We start from the raw sequence: 24,882 nt of genomic DNA on the forward strand, positions 1-24,882 counted from the left end.
TGTCTTGAATTTGTGTAACTGGGCTGTATTGAAATAAAAGATCAGATCCATCAAAAACCACTGAAAGAATATAAACATTTTTTTAATCAACAGTAACTCGTACAGTGTTAAAGGGAGAAAAAAAGTGTTCATGCAAGGTGCCGAACATGGGGAGATTCAAATGTGAATTGCACTTTGGGAGGACAAATGTAAGGGGAAATTGTACAATTAAAGGCATAACCCTTATGAACCGAGGGATCTTGGGATCCAAGTCCATAATTCCCTGAAAGTGGCAACACAAGTAGATTGTTTTCACTTGAACAGTGGAGGTTGTTGGGAGATCTGATAGAAGGAAATAAAATGAGAATCAAAGATAGGGTGTCAGATCCTTTTTCGCAGGATGTAAATAGCTAATACTAGAGGGCATTGCTTTCAGGTGAGATTGGCAAAGTTTAAAGGAGATTTACACTTTTTCACAGAGGTTGGTGAGTGCCTGGGAAATACTGCTGGCAGTGGTTGTTGAGGCAGATATGCTAGTGGCATTTAAGAGACTTTTGGATAAGCATATGGATATGCAGGGATTGGAGGGATTATGTGTTGGCAGATAAGAGTCAATCTTGGCAATATGTTCAGCACAGACATTGTGGGCCGAAGGGCTTGTCCTTGTGCTGTACTGTTCTATGTTCTATGACTCTAAGTGTATTTGACTCCACTTAATTGCAGAGTCCAGATTGAGGCTTGACAGCTGATTTCCTTGCAGATGTCTAACATTTCGCAGGGCAATTTACTGATATAAAACTTTAATTATTTGGAGTTTAGGTTTGGAGGTTAGTTTCCAAGACTCAAATTGCATAGTTTTAAAAGTTTTATGACTTTAATGTTATTTGGGATTTGCATATTTCTGAATATATTAAATCTGTATATATCATCTTTTTCCTACTTGAGGTCTGAAGAAGGGTCTCGACCCGAAACGTCACCCATTCCTTCTCTCCCGAGATGCTGCCTGACCTGCTGAGTTACTCCAGCATTTTGTGAATAAATCCCATTCTGATTGATTGCGTTCATGTCTGTTGTATCCAGTTGTCTGTTATATCCAGTTGCCTATTACTGATACCATCTAATCCGACAGCATTATTGAAACGACTGTCTGTGCCCTTTGGTGGAAGTGAAGGTACAGTGGAGGAAACCAGATTTCTTCTCGCTTTGTTCCCAACCATCACCCAAATCCTCAGTGGCAACATTTTCTATTTTGCTGAAAAAGAGAATTTAAAACAACTTAGATAATCCAGCACCCTTGGGACCCTTGCTCGTCGCCCAAAGACCGGAGAGGTTGGAGTTGCCATTGCTGCCGATTATGAGGAGCAAGGCCGGTAGGAATGCTGCAGGAAGCGCTCCGGGGCACAAAGACAGCAGGGCGAGAAATGGGACTTTGGTTCGCTGAGCGATCCAAACGAAGGTAACTGCTGGAGGCCCTGCAGCGGGATGGGGCTCAACTGGAACGGGCATTGCTCCATAAGACCTAGCATGCGGACTGATCTATGGAAATGGCTCCAAAGCTGGCAACTCAAAAAATAATTTCACTGTGTTTTTGCACATGTGATAATAAAGCACCAGTATTGTCAGAACAACAGATTTACTCCTAATTCTGAATTTGACATATATTTCTGAGGGCCTTTTTAGTTTTTCCTTGAAGAAAGGCCTACCTTGTGCCATTCCAACACCACCCTTCTTCACCATTTATAATCTGACCTCTATCTTTCACCTCTTATACTGTTCCATCTGAGGTCAAAGAATATTCTTTGTTTACACTGTATTTTTGCATACAGTTCAGTGACATTTGTTCGGCACAATCATACTAAGTACAAACATGTTAGACAGTAGTCCAAACTGGGTCAATGCACAAGTCATATTTTAGGTGATATCTTGTACCCTTCAAGTTCAAATTTATTAAAAATATTAGAGTCTTAACGTTGCCATAAAGGTTCATTGTCATGGTGGTGGCACTGGGTCGGAGTTGCAGGAGTCTTCCTGGCTTGGTGATGTCTCAATGTCCTCTACCGCTGTTCTGTGTCGCTGCAGGCTACATCTGTACCACACACTTGGCATTTGGAGAAGCAGCTGATCTATTTAAGCAGGAAAGAACTGCAGATGCTGGTTTAAATCAAAGGTAGACACAAAATGTTGGAGTAATTCAGCCGGTCAGGCAGCATCTCTGGAGAGAAGGAAATGGGTGACGTTTCGAGTCGAGACCCTTCTTCAGTGATTTGAGCCCCAGGCTGCTACAGGGCCTCCAGCGGCCCATTCCACTGACTTGACCCGTCTCCTCAACATTGGCCCGATAACGTGCCGTCCCTCACCTCCAACGGTTGTGGTTCAGTCTCCCTGTCCAGCCAACTCCCAAAGTCGACCCAGAGCTTTTACGAGGGTGTGGGAGGTAAGCCCCCAGCCCGCTCACTGGCATCGATCTTTCCTTCTGTCCGTTGCTGCCTCCATCTTTCGCTGTAAAATGTAGAAATAGTCTCGTTGAAGGGTTGGCTATTTACATTTGTTTTCATTGAGGCTTGTGAGTGTTAACATTCTGATTCTCAGTAGGCTTGGGATGGCCAGCTACTGAGTATAATTAAGGTAGAGGTTGATAGTAATGTGGATAGATTTTAGATTTAGAGATACAGCGCGGAAACAGGCCCTTCGGCCCACCGTGTCCGTGCCGCCCAGCGATCCACGCACACTAACACTAGCCTACACACCCGAGGGACAATTTAAAAAAATAAAAAAAAATTACATTTGCCCAGCCAATTAACCTACATACCTGTACGTCTTTCGAGTGTGGGAGGAAACCGAAGATCTCGGAGAAAACCCACGCAGGTCACGGGGAGAATGAACAAACTCCATACACACGGCGCCCATAGTCAGGATCGAACCTGAGTCTCCGCCGCTGCATTCACTGTAAGGCAGCAACGGAGGGGGCGTGGCTGCGCCCTGCAGCTGCGGCTCACCGGCAGTCTCTCTGTCTTTTTTGTCTTCGTTATCGTTTAAATGTATGTTTTGATTTATTTTTAGCTCTGTATATGTGTGGGGGGGGGGGGTGGGGGAAACCTTTTTTTCTAATCTCCTCCTCAACGGAAATGCGACCTTTACCGTGTCGTATCTCCATTCGCGCTACGGCCTAACACTGTGGAGTCGGCGACCTCCAGCTGGGATCGACCTTGAAGACTCCGGTCGCAGGGCCTGAACTTACCATCTCGGAGGCTTCGGCCGTGGGCCCTGCAGACCGCAACATCGGGAGCTCGCAGGTCCCTGGCTAGCGACCGGCTTTCAGGAGCTCCAGCCGTAGCAGCTTCGACCGCCCCGAAGCGCGAGGTTTGATCGACCCGCTCGCAGGACCTCCATCGCCCTGCGTGGCTCGACCGTGGCACTTTCCATCGCCCGGTGGGGGCTTAGGACCTTCATCGGCCTGCTCGGCTCAGCCCTGGGGCCTTTCATCGCCCGGCGGGGGTTTCAAAAGTCGGGAGCCTCGATCGCCTCGAGGCAGCAGTTTGACTGCCCGACCACGGGAGAAGATTGAGGAGGAGATAAGACTTTTCTTTGCCTTCCATCACAGTGAGGGTGTGCCTGGAGCAATCACTGTGATGGTTGTTTGTGTTAAATTGTAATTGTGTGTCTTGTGTTCTTTATTGTTTACTGCCGGACCCTGACGTGAGAGGACGCTGGCGCTATTTGTTCGCCGCTTCTCCATCAGGACAAATCTTTTGTTTGTTTGTTTGCTTTTATGTCTTGTTTGCTTTGTAAAGCGTCTTTGAGTATCTTGAAAAGCACTATATAAAATAAATGTATTATTATTATTATTATTATTAACTCTACCGCTGCGCCACTGAGAGCACTGAGCAGGAAGGAGCACTTGAAATGCAGGACCAATTATTGAACTGCCTGCCAAGCAGGTTTCAGCTGCAATATGACCCCATCCCACTTTATGTTCTCCGTTGTTAGAACACTTAATGCTATAATTTAGTACTATTTTGTGCTTGAGTAATTGATGGCTGTTTTGTTACAGAGCGCACGATTTACCCCAATCCCTGTAGGTGAGTTGGAGAACACCGGCTGCTCTATTCAACTAATAACAGACTGTTCTGATGTAATGACACAGAATCTTCAGAAAAGACCAGGTATCAAAAACATACACTACTTATTTTCTTCTTTAGAAGTATTTTCAGATTTGAATGGAAACAAAGCATGGCATTCACTGGAAATCTGAAATAAAACTGAGGAAATCTGGCAACATAATGTGGGTCATGCAGCAACCATGCACAGAGCTAACGGAGGAAACTAATTTTTAGCTCCATGTGAATTTAAAAGTAGGTGTGCAGGGTTAAATCTGACAGCATGACGAGAAAATGCCCTGCACAGCAACTTGTATTTGTTACTGAGGTGGGACGAATGAGTAGGCAGTAAGAGGTTGACATTTTAAGTTGGTTAACAGGACATAAATTCATGCAGGTAGACACAAAATGCTGGAGAAGGTCAGTGGGACAGGCAGCATCCCTGGAGAGAAGGAATGGTTGACTTTTCGGGTCAAGACCCTTCTCCAGACTTTTCATGCAGCGTGGAAACCGGCCCATCTGCCTGCTGAGTGTGCACCTGACTATCACGCACCATTTTACACTGGTCACGTATATTCTTCCCACATCAATTTTCCTTAGATTCCACTACTTGGACACTAAGAGATGTTTTTACAGATATCAAATATCCTACCAATCTGCAATCTTTGGGGTGTGTGGATAGACATGGATAGGTGAAGTTTTGTGTCGATACCCTTCTTCAGACTGATGTGGGGGTGAGTGGAAAGAAAGCTAGAAATGTGGAGGTGCAGTACAAAGCATTGCAGGTCACGGTTGAACACGGGTGGGGGGGGGGGGGGTATGATCGGCAGATGGTCGCATAAAGGCCAGAGAAGAAAAAAACAGGAGGTGTGAGACAAAAGGATTGAAACGTGAATTGTGAAGCCGAAAGAAGGAATGAAGGGGGGATAGAAATAGACAGAGGAGGTGCTGGTGAGGGATCCATCCATCTGTGAGGAACCACATTTACTAAAGAAAGAGGGCATCTCGTATGTTCTACAATGAAAGGCCTCATCTTGGGAGCAGATGCGGCGGAGACGGAAGAATTGAGAGTCGGGGATAATATGTAGTCCAGATAACTGGGAGTCCGTAGATTTGTTGTATACGTATACAAGTAGACGTGGTGTCTGTCTCTTGTGATGGAGACAGAGAGATAAAGAAAGGGGAGAGAGGTGTCAGAGATAGTCCAGGTTAAGTTGAGGGCAAATTTCCAAATTTCCCACATTGAAACTGTTCAGATTTTACAGTGGACAACCAACATTTTCTTGGTCTTGGAAAATGCAGAAGAAAGTAATTACCTGTGAAATGCCCATTCTATTAAAAGTTACTGCCCAATATCATTTGTTTTCTCTTCCTTTCCTGCTGAGCTAAGGTGACTGTATTCATCTGAGGAGACAAACGGAAATAGACATAAAGTGGTAGAGTAACTCAGTGGGTCAGGCAGCATCGCTGGAGAAATAAAAATGGTGACTTCAGGTTAAAAGTAGGGGGTGGGTGGGGTAAGGGGATAAACTGGAGGCAAGGAAGGACCATGCCAAAACAGGGTCAGCAACAGATGAGGACCAGGCCAAATCAGGGTCAGCAACAGGGTGGTGCCCTGATAGGCCAATTGTTGGCCAAACATTGTTGGGATACATTGTGACAAACTGCGAAACTGGTTAAACAACAAGGGTGGAGGAAGGGGGGAAGGGAGGGGATGTTAGTAAAAGTTTCTTAAAATTTGAGAATTCAATGTTCATACCACTGGGTTGTAAGCTACCCAAGAGAAATATGACATGCTGTTTCTCCAGTTTGCGTGTGGCCTCCCCAATGGAGGAAGCCTAGTACAGAAAGGTCAGTGTGGGTATGGGAATGGGAGCTAAAATGGTTTTCAACCGGGAGTCCCATCGTCCTCAGCAGACTGAGCAAGTGTTCAGCGAAAAGGTCGCCAAGGCTACGTTCGGTCTTGCCAATGTACAGGAGTCCATATCGGGAACACCGGATGCAGTAGATGAAGTTAGATGTACATGTGAACCTCTTTCTCACCTGAAAGGATAGTTGGGGTCCCTGGATGGAGTCGCGGGAGGAGGTAGAAGGACCCCTGTTGCATCTCCTGCGGTTGCAGAGGAAAGTACCTGGGGAGGCATTGGTTTGGGTGGGAATGGATGAGTGCATCAAAGAGTTGCGGAGGGAGCTGTCTCCGCAGAAGGCGGTAAAGGCTGGAGATGGGAAGATGTGATTAGTAGTGGGATCACGCAGGAGGTGACGGAAATGTTTGATAATATGTTGGATGCGGAGGCTGGTGGGGTGAAAGGGGAGGATCAGGGGAATTCTGCGCTAGTTGCATCTGGGGGAGAGACAGAGCCAGAGCAGAACTATGGGGCACAAAGGATACGTGTGAGGGCCCCATCTATGACAGGATGGGGGAACCCATGTTCCCTGAAAAATGAGGAACATCTCGGATGCCCTAGTATGGAAAATGGAGACTTGGTTTAATGTCTTATCTGAAAGACTGCTTTTCACATAATGAAGCAATCATTCAGTACTGCATTGAAATATTGGCGTAGTACTTTTCTGCCAAATGGGTTATTCTCTATTTCTGTACCCTCACCTGTCCGCCTTACTGCGAGGTCATGTGTGATTTGTGAACTCCTGGTTTGAACTGTTTCTGCATTTTTTGTTCCCCACCATCTGATATGAAAATTTGCTTCATCCTCAGGTGCTGCTCTATCTTCAATGCTATTCCACTCTGTTGATGTTCCTTTCTTTGATTCATGGACATTGTGCTTTTTTTCTCCAGTGCACCCCACTCGCCCACTACACGCCCACTATTTTTCTGTTTAAAAAGAAAATAGCATCTGCACTTTTTGGTTGACAAGATTTATTTTGTATTTTGTATTATAATAGAAATGATGTCAAGTCAGCCAGTCAATATTGTTGATAGTGGCAAACGCAACAAGAAAAAGAGAAGAACCAGAGCACTGGACAGTTTCACTGGGAGGTTTGAAGGTTAGTGACTTTGAATTCTAATATTTGATCTGCAGAGATGGTATTGCATGCCTTTTGGATGTTCAGAATATAGTTGAGAATAACACAACAACCCAGTTTTGGATTTCAGGTGACTTGTTACTTTTTAAAAAAAAGATCACGAGGTAAATACAATGAATTAATTTGGCCATTTTGCCCTTATTCGTGTCTAACATGTCTGCTTAGAAAGTATGGTTTTCTATCCACATTTGATTGCATTACCACAACTGTTACTGTAACTGTATGTAAGAAAAAGTCAAAGATAATTTTTGAAATTCCATACTGGCAATAAATGTGCTTTATTTAAGCATGATCTAAGCTATTTCTTTAATATACAATTGCCTGTGTAGATTTGCCCTGACTTTGGTTTCCTTTGATGGTGAACTGAAAATATTGTTACACTTTGGAAATAATTGCTTACTGAATCTCTCCGTGCTTCGGAAGATTTATACAGATTAACTGATGAACGATTAGGAGAAGGAACCTCTGCAAAGGTCCAAGGATGTGTTAACCTGCACAGTGGAAAAGAATGCGCTGTAAAGGTAAGAAGAATGCTTCATTGCGTGAGTGTCAATGGAGGACATTGCTCCAGAAAATTCTCATATTAGAAAGAATTGAGAGTTAGATCTTGCTACAAAATATGTTATTATTTGTTAATTATTTTGAGTAGTTATATCATTATGAATCCACAAAGGCCATATATCCTTTATTTATAGTATGAGATGCTTATCCTGTAGTTTAGGGATTTTATCCTGGATTCTTCTGACATTAAGGGTGATGGTACAGATTCTGAATACAGTTCTGAGGAAATCAAGAGGGGAAAAATGGAAACATTGCCCAAAGATGTCAACAGTATTAACTGAGTTCAGGCAAACAAATTCAACTCACCTGATGCGTTGTATGAAAAGAAGAAGGGTAACCAGTTAAAACTGATATAATTGGAAAGTTAGAGGAAAGATAATGAATTGGAAGTCTGTTTTATTTTACTGTGCTTATTTACTGATTGATCTCTTTGATCTGGGATAGATATCAAATGTTGAGGTATAGTAGCATAGTAAAGCTACTGCAGAGGCTATGACTGATCTAGACCTTTAAGTTCAAGTTCCAGCATGACAGCTGAGGCGTTTATACTCAGTTAATAGAATAAATCTGAAATTACTAAATTAGAATACTGATTTATCTAGGGAGGGAAATATGTCAGACCTGCCTCATCTAGCTTAAATATGACATTAATTCTTAACTGATCCCTGAAATTCAGTTTAGGGGTGTCCTGTAAGTGCTGATCTTGTCAATGATGCCCACCTCGTTTGAATAAGTGTTTCCAAAGACACCAAAACCCATGAGTGTCAAAATTGCTTTGTAATTTTAGTCCAACAACAAATCTTCCCCTTTTTATGTGCTTTGTGGTCCTTTGCATGGCTAACTTCCCAGGGTATTGTAGCTATTTGGAAATGTCTGTGTGAAAGATTAGAATGTGATACTGATAACAAGGAACTGTTGATGTATAAAAAATTAGTTTGGCCTCTCTGATTTTGTGAAGCATGTTGATTTTCTGTCCTTCTGATTTTTTGTATTTGACTTTATAATTGTACTGCCATCTATATATTGCTAAAACTCATCTTGTTTGTGTGTGTGTGTGTGTATTTATGTATTTATGTATTTGTTCTTGTACTGGAAATACAGCCAAAATGGTACATGATAGCATGACAATTTTAGACCCACCTTGCTCACCATTGTCCTGGGGTTCAAATAAATGTTATATTTAATTATTTTTTTCACTTTTTAATCTTTAAAAATCACTTTTTAAAGTTAAAAAGTCACTTTTCCATCTCCCGTGGCCCTCACCCGTGTATGACATCACAATGCGAACCCAACGGGTCCGCGTGTTTGACATCACAATGGAAACTCAACGCGTCCGTCGCCTGCCCCATGGCCCCAGGGGACACTCCCCGCCCAGCAATGGGCTTCGTCAGTTGGAGAGGGTTGCCGGGCCCGCAGGATCGTCAGTTGGGGGTGGGTTGCCCCAGGAGAGGCCTGCATGAGAGATTTGGACCCAACGGGTCCACAGTCTAGTATTCATCTAATTAAGTGTTAAGTCATTTTAATATAAACATTACAAACAAAACCTCATCAATTTAATGCTTTACTTTTGAATATGTTTAATCTTCCATGCGCAGGGTCAAATTATGTTGTGCTTTGTCAGTTACAGTCATGATGGCTGTGTTAACAATTATCACTTGGCCCAGTTAAAGTCTGTAAATGTAATATATGTGATCTATTTTAATGGTGGAGTATACTCAAGGGGTCAAGTAGCCTATTTTGTTTCTTAATGTGTATGTTCATATGTATATACTAGGATTCTAATGTCAGAAGAAGGGTCTCGACCCGAAACGTCACCCATTCCTTCTCTCCTGAGATGCTGCCTGACCTGCTGAGTTACTCCAGCATTTTGTGAAATAAATACCAAGGATTCTAATGTCAGTCAGATTACTCCCTGAGCACTCTCCTGCTTCATAGTGTTTTGTATTTTTTTTGTAATTTAGGTGAATGTCAACATTTGTATTTCTAACATGTTTAAAAATATATATTTACTTACCTGATGATTGACAAATAGATATTGTATCTTTAGTTGGTTTGATTTTCTTAAGCTTGTATCATCCAATGTCATCTAGGACTTTTGATCAATTCAACATCTTATTGTGATGGGGATCTTCACAAACTGGGAGGATTGGTTTTGTCCCAACATGAGAAAATGCAGAACAGCCATTTTTTTTGTTTCTTTCGCAAAGCTTGGAAAGGTTCAAAGCACATTGTGTTCTTCCCTGCAGGTCATTGAGAAGAAGTCCGATTTGAGCCGAAGTAGGGTGTTCCGTGAAGTTGAGACTTTATATCAATGTCAGGGAAACCAGTAAGTTTCCGGTCTTCCCATATGGGACTAATGGCCATCTCTTATGAGACTGGTATAGTATACAGACAGTTGTAACCACAATCTTAAATAATATTGGCAGATTGCTTTGTTTCAGCTGAAAGTTTTTTTTAAAAACAAAAGGGGAATGAAGAATCATTTTAAGGAGGTATTCTGTTACTTATGAGCTGCTGTGGGAATCAATGCTGGGCCCTCTGTAATTATGAATCTAAATTAATGCCTTTGCGTGAAGGGAGAGTCGGTAGTACATCTGCTGATATCTCAAGGAAGGGCTAATAATGAGCAGTGTGGAAGTCGCAAAAGAAAAAAATCTGTTAACGATGGGCTTGGGATTCCCACAGGTCAATGGGAACATTATTATTATGCAGGGACCCTTTGAGAACCATTTGAATCGTTTCCTGTTCTGCCATGCAACTTTAGCTGTGACAGAGATTGGAAGAGATTGGCTCCTTAGGAAGTCGGGTGTGTGACTCGTTAATGATATGGCATGATTGAATGCACTTCAATTTTTACTTATGACAGTTTTCTTAGACTTTAGTGAGATCGAGACATAAGAAACCACAGATGCTGGAATATTGAGCATAAAATTTGCTGGAGGAACACAGCAGGCCAGGTAGCATTTTTGGACAGATGACATTTCGGGTCAGAAAATTTAAATTTATTTCCCATTTTTTTAATAGGAACATTTTAGAGTTGATTGAATTTTTTGAGGACGAAGCAAAGTTTTACCTGGTGTTTGAAAAAATGCATGGAGGTAGGTACCCTATTTCTCCAAAACATGGTGTATGATGAAATGTTATACTTTTTTGCTTGGTAGCAATGTGAGAGAATTAGTAGGACTCTTAATGGAGCAAATCCTTATTTTGTGACCTTATCCATAGGCTCGGTTTTAGCTTTGATTCGTGGGCTTCTTTGGAAGGAATGGTTAAACATAAAGTAGTGATTGGCGCTCTTTTACAGGAATGAATGGGGAGAGCCATTTATTCTGCTCTAGTCCCATTTACTTGTTCGGTGATATTGTGATTGCAAGGCAATAACATAAGAAGAGTTAGAATTTTTTTTGATCTAATGTCTTTCCTTGGGCAAAACTAAAAATGTCTTGTTTATGAAATTTTCTGCATCAATTAATTGTATGTCAAGACTTTTACAACACTTTTGACATAACAGGGAACTGCTCACAATGTGTAAGATAAAATATTTGTCTTTTTGATTGTTTTCTGTATCTGCCTATCTTTAGTAATTGAGGCACCTAAGTTTTATATTCCTCTTTTTTTTTAACCATTTAGAGAATACTTTGGTCTATCATTGAAATTCACTTGGCACATTCATACTTTTGCTTGTCACTTTGTCATTTATTGCTTTTTCTTCACTTATTATGCTGCTGGTTTTATGTCACCGACAAAATAGAATCTGTGGCTTTTTGTCTCATCATTTATCTTTAATAAATAGGGTGAATATTTGTAGTTCCAAAACTGATTCTTATAGGACATTACTTGCCATCTGTTCAATGGAAAGTTGGTTTATAATCTGTTGAAATCTATTTCTGTTTATTTAATCACATCTTCATAATAATCAGTCAGGTTTATCAGGCAAGATCTATTCTTTCAAACTTGAGCAGCTGAAAATTATCTTCTGTCCCTCCCTCCTTGTCAGCAAACTGCATGAATTTCCTGATTAAATTACTTATAATTTTCGTGTTTTCCACTTACTTAGTGAAGCTTTTTTTAAAAGAGCAGACAGTCTGACCCACTTCCCAAATTAAATGAAATTATGAAATGATCAATTGATGAATTTTAGAAAATTATCATTGTGATATTTGCAATGTTCTCACTACTTTGAAATCCTGGGGTTGAAACTTTGTGATCCCAGAAATTTTATCGCACAAGTTCATACTTCAAATGTTTTTTTTCTCCTGGCTCCATCCTAGTTTTTGTATTAATTTTTTCCTTTAGTTTTTGCATTCACAATTAGAATTATGATAGGATACCATTCATCCCATTAGTAAATCAAAGCACATAACCATGCACAGTAGACAGTTAAGCAGATAACAGATGAAGCTGCAAGAACTTCCACAGCCTCAACAGTCCTTGTATGTGAGTATTAAAGACAAGGCATGTTCAGGCAGAATGCCCAAGTGGGTGATCACTGATCACCATCACTGAATCCTATTTTCGGCCAATTCAATTCACTCAGTGTAATGTCTGGAATAATCTAATCCTGGTCAAAAAATGACCAAAGACAGAGTTCCAGAGGTGAGACAACTAAGTGCCCTTGATATCAATGTAGCATTTCATGGACTGTGAGATCAAGAGGCCAGAGTAAAACTGAAGTTAATAGACATCGTGGGGAAAAACAATGCTTGGAGTTGTATCATGTTTGGAGGGAGGATAGAAACATAGAAAATAAATGCAGGAGTAGGCCATTCTGCCCTTTGAGGCAGCACCGCCATTCAATATGATCATGGCTGATCATCCGAAATCAGTGGCCCATTCCTGCTTTCTCCCCATATCCCTTGATTCCATGCCCTTGATTCCGTTGGTTGTTGGAAGTCCATCATTCCTGCCCAGCGATACCACTTAATCACTCTCCTTCATAAATCTTAGAAGTGGAAATCTTTGCTGACAACTGCACAATATTCAATGTTAGTTGTAATTCCTCAGCTCGTGAATAAAACTACATTTGCAGGCAGCAAGTTCAAGGGCAACATTGAAGCAAGGGGATGGGCTATTAAGTGAAATTCATGTCACGAATGTGTCAGTCAATGACCATTTGCCATGGGAAAGAATCTAAAGAGTTCCCTTGATATTCAACTGCAATATAACACTGTCCCCCTCCCATTAGCGTCCGGGGTGGGGGGGGGGGGGGAGGGGTCACAAGAAATTCAACTAGATGAAACATGTAAATACTGGGTTATTAGAGACTTGACTCCTGGCAGTCCAAGACTTTTCCACCATTTCCAAAGTTCCAATCAGGAACATGATGGAATATTCTCCACTTGTCTGGGTGATTATAATTCCAAAAACTCTCAAGAAACTCGACACTACCCAGGTCAAAACATCTTACCCATTGGTATCCAATATGTTTGTTACTTCCACCACTGTGGCTGTAGTATGTACCATCTACAAAATGAACTTCTGTTAGTTCCCTTGACCACTCCGTTGGAACCTCTCAAACCTGTAAAAGAGGAAAGATGAGGGCTGCATACATATGGGAATACCGCCATCTGCTGGTTTTGCTCCAGGTTGCATACGATCCTGGGTTAGTGTCATTCTTTCATTGTTGACCCCAATCATAGAACTGGCTACCCAACATCGTGATGGAAATACCTACACTAGAAGGACTGAAGGGATTCAAAATGCTGGCTTTTCAACAACTTCTTAGTTGTTTTCTTTATTTCCCCATCCAACACATCAAGAATTTGCACATTTCTCCCTAATAGTCTCTGCCTCATTGAGAATAACCTCAGGATCTCCAGACCATTGTGTTTAGTTTAGTTAAGAGATGCAATGTGGAAACAAGCCTTTCGACGCATCAAACCCATGCTGACCAGTGCTCACCCATCCACTAGTTCTAACCTACACACGAGGGACAATTTACAAAAGCCAACTAATCGACAAAACTGCACGCCTTTAGAAGGTGGGAGGAAATAAGCACTCTGTGAAAACCCACGCCTTCACAGGGAAAATGTACAACCTCTGTACAGACAGCACCCGTAGTCAGGTTCGAACCCGGATCCTGGTGCTGTAAGGCAGCATCTCTACTACTGCACCACTATGCCGCCCTGCGTTCTTCATTGCAAAGTTGAGCTAGTAATGGCTCCCATCAACTCAGAGTGTTGCTGTTAGAAGCCAGAGCAGAGGCAGGTGTGCAAATGGAGCATGTCGGGAATGGGGCCTTGTGTGTGAATGTAGCATGGCCTTCAAAAGGACCACATGTGCAGATGGGAGCTGGGAAGGACTGGGCAGGTTGCAGTAAACAGGGCAGACACAAGACATACACTTCCTCTGGTCTGCAATTCTGAGCTTCATAGAGTGATAGTGTGGAAGCAGGCTGTTCAGCCCAACTTGCCCAACATGTCCCAGCTACACAGGTCCCACCTGCCCGCATTTGGCCTGTATCTCTCCAAACCTGTCCTATCCATGTACCTGTCTAACTGTTTCTTAAATGTTGTGATAGTCCCTGCCTTAACTACCTCCTTTGGTGCTTGTTCCATACCCCCACCGCACTGTGTGAAAAAGGTACCCCTCAGATTCCTATTAAATCCTTTCCCTTTCACCTTAAACCTATGTCCTCGATTCGCCTTCTCTAAGAGACTGTGTGCATCTACCCAATCTATTCCTCTCATGATTTTATACACCTTTATACACCTCACCCTCCTGCTCTCCAAGGAATAAGAGTCCCAGCCTACTCAACCTCTCCCTATAGCTCATACCTTCTAGTCCTGGCAATATCCTCATAAATCTTCTCTGTACCCTTTCTAGCTTGACAACATCTTATAACATGGTGACCAGAAACTAAACTTAATACTAAATGCGGACTCACCAACGTCTTATACAACTACAACATAACCTCCCAACTTCTATACTCGATACCCTCACTGATGAAGGCAAATGTGCCAAATGCCTTTATGACCACCTTACCTACCTGCGACTCCACCTTCAAGGAACCATGCACTTGCACTTCTAGATCCCCCTTCTCTACAACACTTCCCAGAGCCCTACCATTCACTGTGTAGGTCCTGCCCTTGTTAGACTTCCTAAAATGCAACACCTCACATTTCTCTCTATTAAATCCCATCAACTATTCCCCATATGTGGCCAATCGATCAAGATCCTGCTGCAATTTTTCACAACCATCTTCGCTGTCTGCAAAAAGCACCATGGCTTGCAATCCCACCGTCTCTTTTCTCCCACATTTTCCTTTAGTCCACAATGCTTCCTCAGTGTTTCTTCAAACTGCATGGCACCCCTTCTCCCTTGTTTCTCCCCCGCACACTCCCCCTAAGCACCACAGACACACATCTCCTTGTTTTTAAATCTACAATCTTTGGGCCTCACAATATTGATCCTTGCCTGATCTGTATTGGTGGCGTTTTCTTAACTTTTCTTAGACCTCTGCTTTAAATACTTCTTTTGCGCTGGATTCCACAATTTTCTTGGGCAGGGAATTCCTAGGATTCACCACCCACCGTTAGAAAAAAAACCCGATAAGTGGGAAGGAGTAAAAGTATCCTGCTGGATACTGACTTTGCAGCATGGTCTAGTGGGCAATTCCAATGCATAAGAATGCAAGAGCCTCAGAGTGGTGGACTCCACCTGGTCCACCACACGCACAGCCCTCCCTTCCATCGAAAACATCCACATGAAGCGCTGTCTCAAGAAGGCAGCAGCATCAAGGATCCCTACCATCTGGCCCATGGCCCCTTCTCCCTTCTACCACCAGGATACTGGGCCACATCTGCAACTCTGTAATTTCTAGTGCTTTTGCAGAGGTGTTGCCAAACTAAGCAGTGACGCATGCTGATAAAGAGGATGTTATGAAGAATGTGAGGGGGGTGGTTCAGCTTCTGGGCATTGGGGGCTGACGTTTGGGCTGGGAAGTTAGTGATACACAAATGAAAACTGAAGTGCAATCCATTGCTTTTTGGAAAAGCGCATTCATGCAAAATTAATCTTTAAAAATTAACTCTGGCTCCTAGGTTCCATCCTGACTCATATTCAGAGAATAAAGCACTTCAATGAGAGAGAAGCAAGTATTGTAGTGAAAGACATTGCATCTGCCTTAAATTTTCTACATACCAAAGGTAAGAACTGTTAGCACCAAAATAAATAATCCTATAGTTCTGAGATCAAAGTGCTTTGGCAGGGAAGGTGTTTTTGTGCTGGTATTGGAGTTGTACAGTTGAGATCTGTAATTTAAAACTTGGGGCTAATAATTACCACTTATACTTTCACTTCATACTGTGAAATATTGGAATTTTAATATTAAGGCTCACTTCATTGATGCAAAACTAACTTCTGCCCAAACCCAGTCGGAATGTTCTAAATACCAGTAGACGAAGGTAGATTTTGGATGACTGGAAGATTCTGCTGGTAACACTAAGGAAAAGTTTCTAATGCCAATGTTACTGGTGAGCAGAGGTGTCCAAAGACAACCACAAATGGAAGATGTATGGGACAGGGGCAAGGATTCACTATGAAATGTATAGGGGTATTCCTACTCTTTCTGGCACTCAAGGAAACTTTAATTAAAAAACTAGACCAAGTGGACCCGTTGGGCCCAAACCACTCCTGCATTGGTGCAGCACCCTCTCCTCCCCCCTCTCCTCCCCCCCTCCCCCCCCCCCCCCCCCTCTTCATTTTAAAATGAATGTTTCAGGAGTTCAGAGTGTTGTGTGTGATTTGTATTTTAACAAGCCTCCTGAACAGTTTCTACTTATAGGCAGAATTATTCACCATATGGATCATCTATTTGTTCTGAGTATTTTGGAAATGCTTCATAGTTTCCTTGACATTGACAGGATTCTGAACAAAGACTGTGTCCTAAATAACTATAATTGCTCTTTTAATTTTGCCTTGTGAAGGGAAATGGGAAATAATTGTAATTAAATTTGTTGAACATTGAGCATGGATCAGAATTATGCAAAAGACAAGTTTTGAGCATAAAATATGAGGTTTAAATTAATGACTTGGGGAAAACAGCTCATGTATTGATCCTTATGATTGCTAAGGGGCAGCAGCATTTGCTGTTAATTTGCAGTGTAACAAGTATATTTGAAGTGGCCCTTATCTAGCTGGGAAAGTTTTCAACTTTTAAATTAAGTTGGTTGAAGTTTGTGGTCATTAACACAATGACCACAGTGCATGCTCCTTCAAATTGTGTACAATATTTGCCTGAGAATTGTTATGTTTAGTTTCTAGTAGAATTGTTAAAAACCTGTTCACCATCAGGGGATGTGAAAGAAAATGCAGCAAAATCAGTGAGCAAAACTGGTTCACAGTGAGGAGTGATAAATGCATGCATGCCAAATGTCCCCCCCTGAGGTACAAACAAGCCTACTTGGCAGATGGAGAATACAGCCTAATCGGTTTCCTGGCTTATTTGCAGGTATAAGCCTAGTTTGTCTGGGTACTACAGACTGGTTGTGAGTAGGTTGTCAGTGTAATTGCTGAATCTCTTGAGATCCTGCATGACTGTATCATAGTCAAAGCTTTAGCAAGCAGTATTCCTATGTTGGCGGTGGAGACAGCTAGTCCAGAGGCATGCAGAGGCATGTCTGCCTCAGTTAACGAACCATAGTTTGTTGACAAGTGAGCTGGTAAAAGTTGAGATAGTGAACGTGATTCACATTGTTTGATGCTTTATCAAAAATGCAGATATTGGGGAAAGATGCTGTTGCCTTGTGAAGTGTAAACTTTTATTCGTACTGATTGCAATACCAAACAATGTTTGTAAAGGAGAACTTGTTCATCAAAGCGTCTTTGAGTGTTTGAAAAGCGCTATATAAATGTAATGCATTATTATTATTATTATTATCTTCAGTTTATATGGTGAGTTGGAGGATGTCATCTGGAAAAGAAAACTGAGCTGGAATAGGGAGATGTGTGACATGACTTTTGCTCTGAAGCCATTTGATGTTGATACTGCTTTCATCGTCTCTTTGACATCAGATTGACTGTTTTGAAAAAAGTACTTGAGAAAAAAAAAATGTTAACACATATGCAAAAGCCAAATTAGACAGTAAGATGTGGATGCAAAGAACTGCAGATGCTGGTTTACAAAACAAGACTCGAAGTGCTGGAGTAATTCAGCTGGTCAGGCAGCATCCCTAGAGAACATGGATAGGTGATGTTTCAGATCAGGACCCTTCAGACTGGGTAGACACAAAATGCTGGAGTAACTCAGCGGGTCAGGCAGCATCTCTGGAGAGAAGGAATGGGTGACGTTTCGGGTCGAGACCCTTCTTCAGCTTTGATTGACCCGCTGAGTTACTCCAGCATTTTGTGTCTACCTTCGATTTTAACCAGCATCTGGAGTTTTTTTCCCCCTTCAGACTGATTGTGTGTGGGGGGCAGGGAGGAGTGGTTGGTGAGAAAGAAAACAATACTGGATGGGGGTGGGGGGGGGGGGGGGGGGGGGGGGGGGAAGGTTGAAAGGCATATGGTGAAAAATCCCAGAGGTGTGTAACAAAAGGTTTGAAGAGTTCTGAATTGTGAAGCAAGTGGAAGGAATCTAGGTGGAAGGGGAGGGTAGACTATGACTTACACTGAACTACTTACTGCCTTAGTTCATCGGCATATAGGAAGGGGCAATAAATGTTGTCTTGTCAGTAGTATCCACATCCCATAAATAAATAAATATAAATACCCTCTCGTATTGTGCCCGATGTTCTCTCCTCTTCTGGTTCTGGTGACCATTCTTGGGTCAAGTACCCTACTGTTTTTCCAAACAGTTTGTTTTATCTGCCCACCCCCATTCCTTTATTGTTCACACCAGGTTTTGGTGATGCCTGTAACTAAACATATTCATTGCTTTGTTTTTCCACAGCACACAGAATTATTTTAAATTATACAATACTGGAGGTAAATCCAAAATATTGATGAATTTAATTGTAATCATGCAGATTGGTAGCGAGTTGCAAGGTTATAGCCAGATCAGTGTAAAATTTAAGATTTCTTAACTGGGTTCCTGAGGTCCTATTTGTCTTATATCATCTACTTTTTGTTTATTCTTGTGAAGGTATAGCGCACAGAGATCTGAAGCCAGAGAACATCCTGTGTGAATTTGCAGAACAGGTAAAATGTCTGTTGTACCTATTTTAAATGTGTGACATGGATTCATACTGGATGCATTTCAAAAAGGTCCATGCTGCACGTTTGTTTGCACCACTGAAAGCTGCTAGAAAGCTGAGCCAGCTGCTTGTGCAGTATTCTCAAATTCATCAATATTCTGCTCCTTGTGGCTCATTTTCACAACTGATGTATGCAGAAGATATGGTTAGCTCCTTTAATCAATAAAGCAAACTGCTTGAGCCATTGAGTATCTCCATCCATTTGAGTTTTGCATGTACAGAATATGTTTTGGTGATGTATTCTGTGGTCTCTTCATTTTTGTCAACCTTGTTTGCTCTGAAGCCAGAGGTAGGAATATGTAAACTTCGATTGATTCACTTCTTTTTTTATAATGTGACTGAAAGATCTTCAACAATAGATTTTCATTTGCACTGTGGGGATCCAAGATCACTCTTTTTCTAATCGAGTGAGTACTTGGCCTAATTCTGCTTCTATGTCTTATGGTCTTAAACTCTCTGCCTGGCCACATGGCTCTATGGTAACAAGCTCATTCCAGGGATCATTCTTGTAAACCTCTTCTGGACCCTCTCCAGAGCCAGCACATCCTTCCTCAGATATGGTGCCCAAAATTGCATACAATATTCCAAATGCAGCCTGATCAGTGCCCTATAGTGCCTCAGCATTACATAGTTGTTTTTGTACACAAGCCCTCTCAAAATAAATACTAGCATTGCATTTGCTTTCTTTACTACCAATTCGACTTGCAGATTAACTTTTTGGGAATCATGCACCAACACTCCCAAGTCCCTTTGCACATCTGATTTCTGGATTCTCTCTCCCCATTTAGAAAATAATCTACGCTTTTATTCCTACTACCAAAATGCTTGACTCCACACTTGGCTACGCTATATTCTATCTGCCACTTTTCTGCCCACTCTCCCAACTTATCTAAGTTCTTCTGCAGAGTCCCTGCTTTCTCTACACTACCTGCCCCTCCACCTATTTTCGTATCATCCGCAAACATTGCCACAAAGCCTCCAAATCATTAATGTACAACGCGAAAAGCAGCGACCCCAGCACCGAGGCCTGCGGAACTCCGCTCGTCACTGGCAGCCAACCAGAAAACGTCCCCTTTATAGCCGCTCTTTGCCTTCTGCCATTGAGCCAACCTGCTATCCATGCTAGTATCTGCCCTTTGACACCATGGACTCTCATCTTCCTTTGCCTCCCATGTGGCACCTTATCAAAGGTTTTCTCTTAAACAATGGAGTAACATTTGGGATTTTCCTGTCCTTTGGACCCATTCCTGACCATAATAATTTTTAAAGATCATTATTAATGCCTCTACAATCTCTACAGCTACCTCTTTCAAAACCTTGGGGTGTAATCCACCTGGTCCAGGTGACTCATCCACCCTCAAACCCTTCAGCTTCCTTGCTTCTATCACTAATTACAACACCAATAGGATTCAACCATCTGCAAACATGTGGCAGCCATCTGAAGTCCTCACGAATGCCTGTACTCACTGTGCCGGCCAGGATGCAGCCTGATCCGCATGTACAATTGATGACTGTTCCCACTGTTTGCCCCAGACCACCTAAGACCAACCCTCGCAGACAGCCAATAAACAATACCTTGGTGATGCACTCTACAAGGAGCCATGCGATGATGAGATCAGTTTAACCATTTCATGGTTGTGGGAGCATCAGTGGAGGGGTGAGACCTCAACCAGGTTCCTGTTGCAGAGTGGGGAGGGCAGGAATTGGAGCCAGATTTCTGGCCCAGGAACATGTATGACCCATTTGTAGAATTGGTTTCTTTCCTACTAACTCATCTTGAGCATTAATAGTGGAACTGGTGTGAGATCTCCCATTTCAGTAGGCTGCCTTTGATCTGAGCTGAAATTTGCATCATTCCTGCCTTTGGGTGGTGCTGCTTGAATTTAAAAACAAGTAATTCTCAATTCCTTCTAAGAGCTATGCCAATTTGACAATTTGATTTTAAGCAGTAAACTGAAACTCTCCTTTTCTCTGCACATTCACAGATATCCCCGGTGAAGATTTGTGACTTTGATCTTGGTAGTGGTGTGAAGTTAAGCAGTGCATGTACTCCTATAACCACTCCTGAGTTGATGACTCCGGTATGTAAATATGATTACACTTTCTGCTTATAATCTAAGCAGTATTTTCCCTAATTATTTTCTGGCCCTCGGTGTAGAGAATTTATTGTTATTTCTGCAGTCATAGTGGCACATTCTCCATAATCTTATAAAGGATTGCAGCATTTTTAAAATAATGTCAAATATTTCCTTGTAAAAGCACTCAAGACTCATTCACATTTGAAACTGGAGAAATGTGTAACATGTAGATTAACAATTTCGATGAGCATATTAATGGTTAGTCAGTTTATAAATTACACTAAAATAGGTGGTATCGTAGACAGCGAAGAAGGTTATCAAGAATTGGAGTGGGATCTTGATCAGCAAGGTAGATGGGCCGAGGAATGGCAAATGAGGTTCAATTCGGATAAGTGCAAGATATGGCATTTTGTCAAAACGAGCGTAAGAATTTCACATGGGTGGGCCTTTGGGAGTGCTGTAGAAAAGAGTGACTTTGGGGAACAAGTACATAAATCCCTGAAAATGGTGCCACAGATGAACAGCTTTTGGCATGCTAAACTTCAACAGTGAGGGCATTGAGTAGAGAAGTTTGGATGTTATGTTGCAAGACATTGGTGTGGCTGCACCTGGAGTACTGTGTTCAGTTTTGGTCACCCTGCTATAGGAAAGATGCCTTTAAACTGGAAAGAGTGCAGAAAAGATTTATGACCATGTTTTTCCGGAACTGGAGTAACTAAGCTAGAGGGAGAGGTTGGGAAGGCTGGGACTTTATTTTTGGGGGTGTAGGAGGTGGTGGTGATCTTATAAGGTGTATAAAATCACGAGGGGCATCGGGTGAATGCACACTGCTTTTTTCCCAGGTTGGGGAATTGAGAAGGTGCTGGGGAATTAAGGAGAAAGGTTGAATAGGAACGTCCAACAACTTTTTCCATTCCGAGGGTGGTCCATATAAGGAACAAACTGGCAAAAGTGGTGATTGAGGCTGGTACAATAACACAATTTAAAAGACATTTGAACAAATGTGTCAATGGGATAGATATTGGTCACATCCAGGCAAATGGGACTTGCATAGATGAATGTCTTAATCAGCAGGGATGAGCTGGGCTGACGAGCCTGTTTCCATGATGTCTGACTGACTCTGATGGTGTGTTTAAATGATGTCTAGTGACGAAGACGAATGATTCTACCACCACACAGAATGTTACTATACTCGCTGTCAGAAATGAGATGTGTTCAAGACTTGATAGTAAAAAAAATGGTGTCTGTGGCCTCATAGTGAAAAGTAAATGAGACAGGAACTTTCAGCAGGGATATACGTATGTGGAATTGTTATCTGACTGCCCATCACTGAGAGAAACTTTGCTAGAACAGTATATCAACAAGCGAGTTGCCCTTGAATCATGTTGGAATAGTGTGAAATTGCTATCCTAACCAATAAATATGCCAAATATTTGATGCTTGTTCCTTTGAATACAAATTAAATTTCAATATACTGATTGTTAATTAGTTCCAAACAGTTGGTCTTGCTCTGTATGTTTTACATACTTGGCATCTCTTTCCTTCACACATAATTAAGAGATTTTTAGAATTGCCTAGAGTCCTCAAAACCTATTTCTACTCCCTAGCGTTTGAGGCTCATTGAGGAGGCGCTGTGAACTGTTTGCGTGCTACTGTATGTTTCATTTTTTTTCCCCATTGGAACCTAATCAGATGTACAGCACTTTGGTCAACGTGGGTTGTTTTTAAATGTGCTATACAAATAAAATTGACTTGACTTGACTTGACTTTACTTTTCTGTTCACCTTAAACTTTTTAAATCAGCAGTTTCTCTCTCTCTTTTTAACTTTCCATACATATTTTAGCATTAAATTAACTATTTTAGTTTGCAATTTCTTCTTAGTGTCTGGTGAGGATTCTTCAGTTTAATCGATTAAGTCCAATCATCACTGTTCATGTGGATCTTAGATTCTCTTTTGAGAAAATAAATCTGTTTTGGGTCTTTCACAATCTCCACCTGAAACGCTCATAGGATGTGTCTAGGTGGAGGTGTGATGAACAAGTAACACCTTTCATTCACCCACTGATGACAAAACTTAGTTAGGTATCTTTTCCTCAGCTCCTAATCTAAGGGCTTCCAGAATCAGCTTTTTGCCTTGCAGTGGTATTTGGTAAATAGTTATAAAGTTCATTGAAACAAGGCTATATTTATGCTGTTTTCTTTTGAATGCAAAACTAATTTTTCTCTCTGAATCCATTCTGTCAAAATGCCCTGCGGTGCTGATTCATGCATGATTGAATTATATGTTCCAAATCTGGGAGAAATTGTGTTCTTTTGATAAATTAAATATAGCTCTGTTAAGATATTGATTTTGCAAACTTTGTTTACAAGATATTTTGTAAAATATTAAACAACTTTATATATTATCCTACTTATCCATATGACAAGTGTTTTGCTTTCTTTTTTAAAGAGTATATAGTTTCAAGCACCCAAAATACTAATGTAGTTTGATTACTCAAGCCCTGATATTATAAAAATTGTTGCTTAATTATTTTGGTGTTTAACTTTTAATGACTACTAATATGTCCCTAGTGTGGTTCTGTGGAATACATGGCTCCTGAAGTGGTTGAGACATTTACAGAGGAAGCGTCATTTTATGATAAGCGTTGCGATTTGTGGAGTCTTGGGGTAATTTTGTACATCATGCTGAGTGGGAACCCACCCTTCGTGGGGAATTGTGGAACCGACTGCGGTTGGGACAGAGGAGAGGCCTGCAGGGCTTGTCGGGTAAGCAATAAATTAGATCTGCAGGTGATCGTTTGTCAAGTTTGTTAAGAGCAAGGTTTATTTATTTAAAAAAATGTTAATGAAGATTGAACCAGGTCATTATTACAGAAAGGGGCTGTAACTGATATCAATGTTTTGATTTGGGTTGAATGGTACAGATATCGCTGTATTTCCAGTAAACAATCCCAATGATGGTAATTAGATTAATACCACCATTTAATTATAGTATTTTGTGTTCCAGGAGTTGACCATGAATGAGCTGCATGATGGCAGGATATTGTGGCAAATGTATTTCATTCCCTACGTCTCCTCATCTTTAATTAATTCAACAACAACTCTGTACACTCTACGGCTTTTCCTCACACCTTCACCTTGTTGGACACCTCAAAACTATCTTCCTCTCTCCATTTTCTGTTGGCTTGGTTAGAGCTTCTTTCTTCTAATGATATTAGTCCTTGTCTTAACAACACAAAGTTCACAATAGGCTATATTTCCTACCATGTTCTTCACTAGTTTGGAACCTGAGATCCTTGAACAGAGCTCATGTGCAAAGACCAAATATTTCTTGGTATAAATTCATTGGATTGCCCCTTTGATTTTCACTGACTTTGCTCACTCAAAGTTTAACCTATCAGCGCTTCCGTTTATTCTGTTTTTAAATTTTGGATGTTTAAGCAAAGAAAAAAATAAAAACAATATGCTAAGAAAGCAAATAAGAAAATATATTGAACAGATTCTCTGAAATTATGAAAATTACAGCAACAATATCAGAAGTAGTAACAGTTTTAGTGAAATTAAAAATTGAAATCAAACTGAAATTGAATTCTTCGGAGGTAGATTCTTGGGTGTTCAAACTTTAAATTATAGTTAGTAGTATGTATTGTATAATACCGAGATCATAATGATGTTCCTTCCCACCAGAACATATTATTTGAGCGTATACAGGAAGGTAAATATGACTTCCCAGAAAAGGACTGGGCACACATTTCTAATGACGCCAAGGATTTGATTTGCAAGTTGTTGGTCCGTGATGCGAAGGATAGACTCGGTGCAGCACAAGTTCTTCAACATTCATGGGTGCAGGGGGTAAGTACAAAGGAAACAAAATTGCGTTGAAAAGGTTTGCTGACACTGCCTTTAACTTTTGCAATCTGGTCCGT

General features: G+C 41.4%; 1 protein-coding gene across 2 annotated transcripts in view; it reads left to right on the plus strand.

Moving 5' to 3' along the window:
- Nucleotides 1-24,882, plus strand: part of LOC144598052 (MAP kinase-interacting serine/threonine-protein kinase 1-like) — a 30,967-nt gene that overhangs the window by 1,066 nt on the left and 5,019 nt on the right. For both annotated transcript variants that reach the window (XM_078407933.1, XM_078407934.1), the window contains exons 2-11: nucleotides 4,031-4,142; nucleotides 6,981-7,082; nucleotides 7,545-7,642; nucleotides 9,929-10,008; nucleotides 10,707-10,780; nucleotides 15,725-15,829; nucleotides 18,766-18,821; nucleotides 20,863-20,958; nucleotides 23,528-23,722; nucleotides 24,644-24,808. In XM_078407933.1, coding sequence (XP_078264059.1) covers nucleotides 4,031-4,142; nucleotides 6,981-7,082; nucleotides 7,545-7,642; nucleotides 9,929-10,008; nucleotides 10,707-10,780; nucleotides 15,725-15,829; nucleotides 18,766-18,821; nucleotides 20,863-20,958; nucleotides 23,528-23,722; nucleotides 24,644-24,808 — 1,083 coding nt within the window. The remainder of the gene's footprint in view (nucleotides 1-4,030; nucleotides 4,143-6,980; nucleotides 7,083-7,544; nucleotides 7,643-9,928; nucleotides 10,009-10,706; nucleotides 10,781-15,724; nucleotides 15,830-18,765; nucleotides 18,822-20,862; nucleotides 20,959-23,527; nucleotides 23,723-24,643; nucleotides 24,809-24,882) is intronic.

This window comes from Rhinoraja longicauda, chromosome 11, assembly GCF_053455715.1.
Source record: "Rhinoraja longicauda isolate Sanriku21f chromosome 11, sRhiLon1.1, whole genome shotgun sequence".
Classification (NCBI taxonomy): Eukaryota; Metazoa; Chordata; class Chondrichthyes; order Rajiformes; family Arhynchobatidae; genus Rhinoraja; species Rhinoraja longicauda.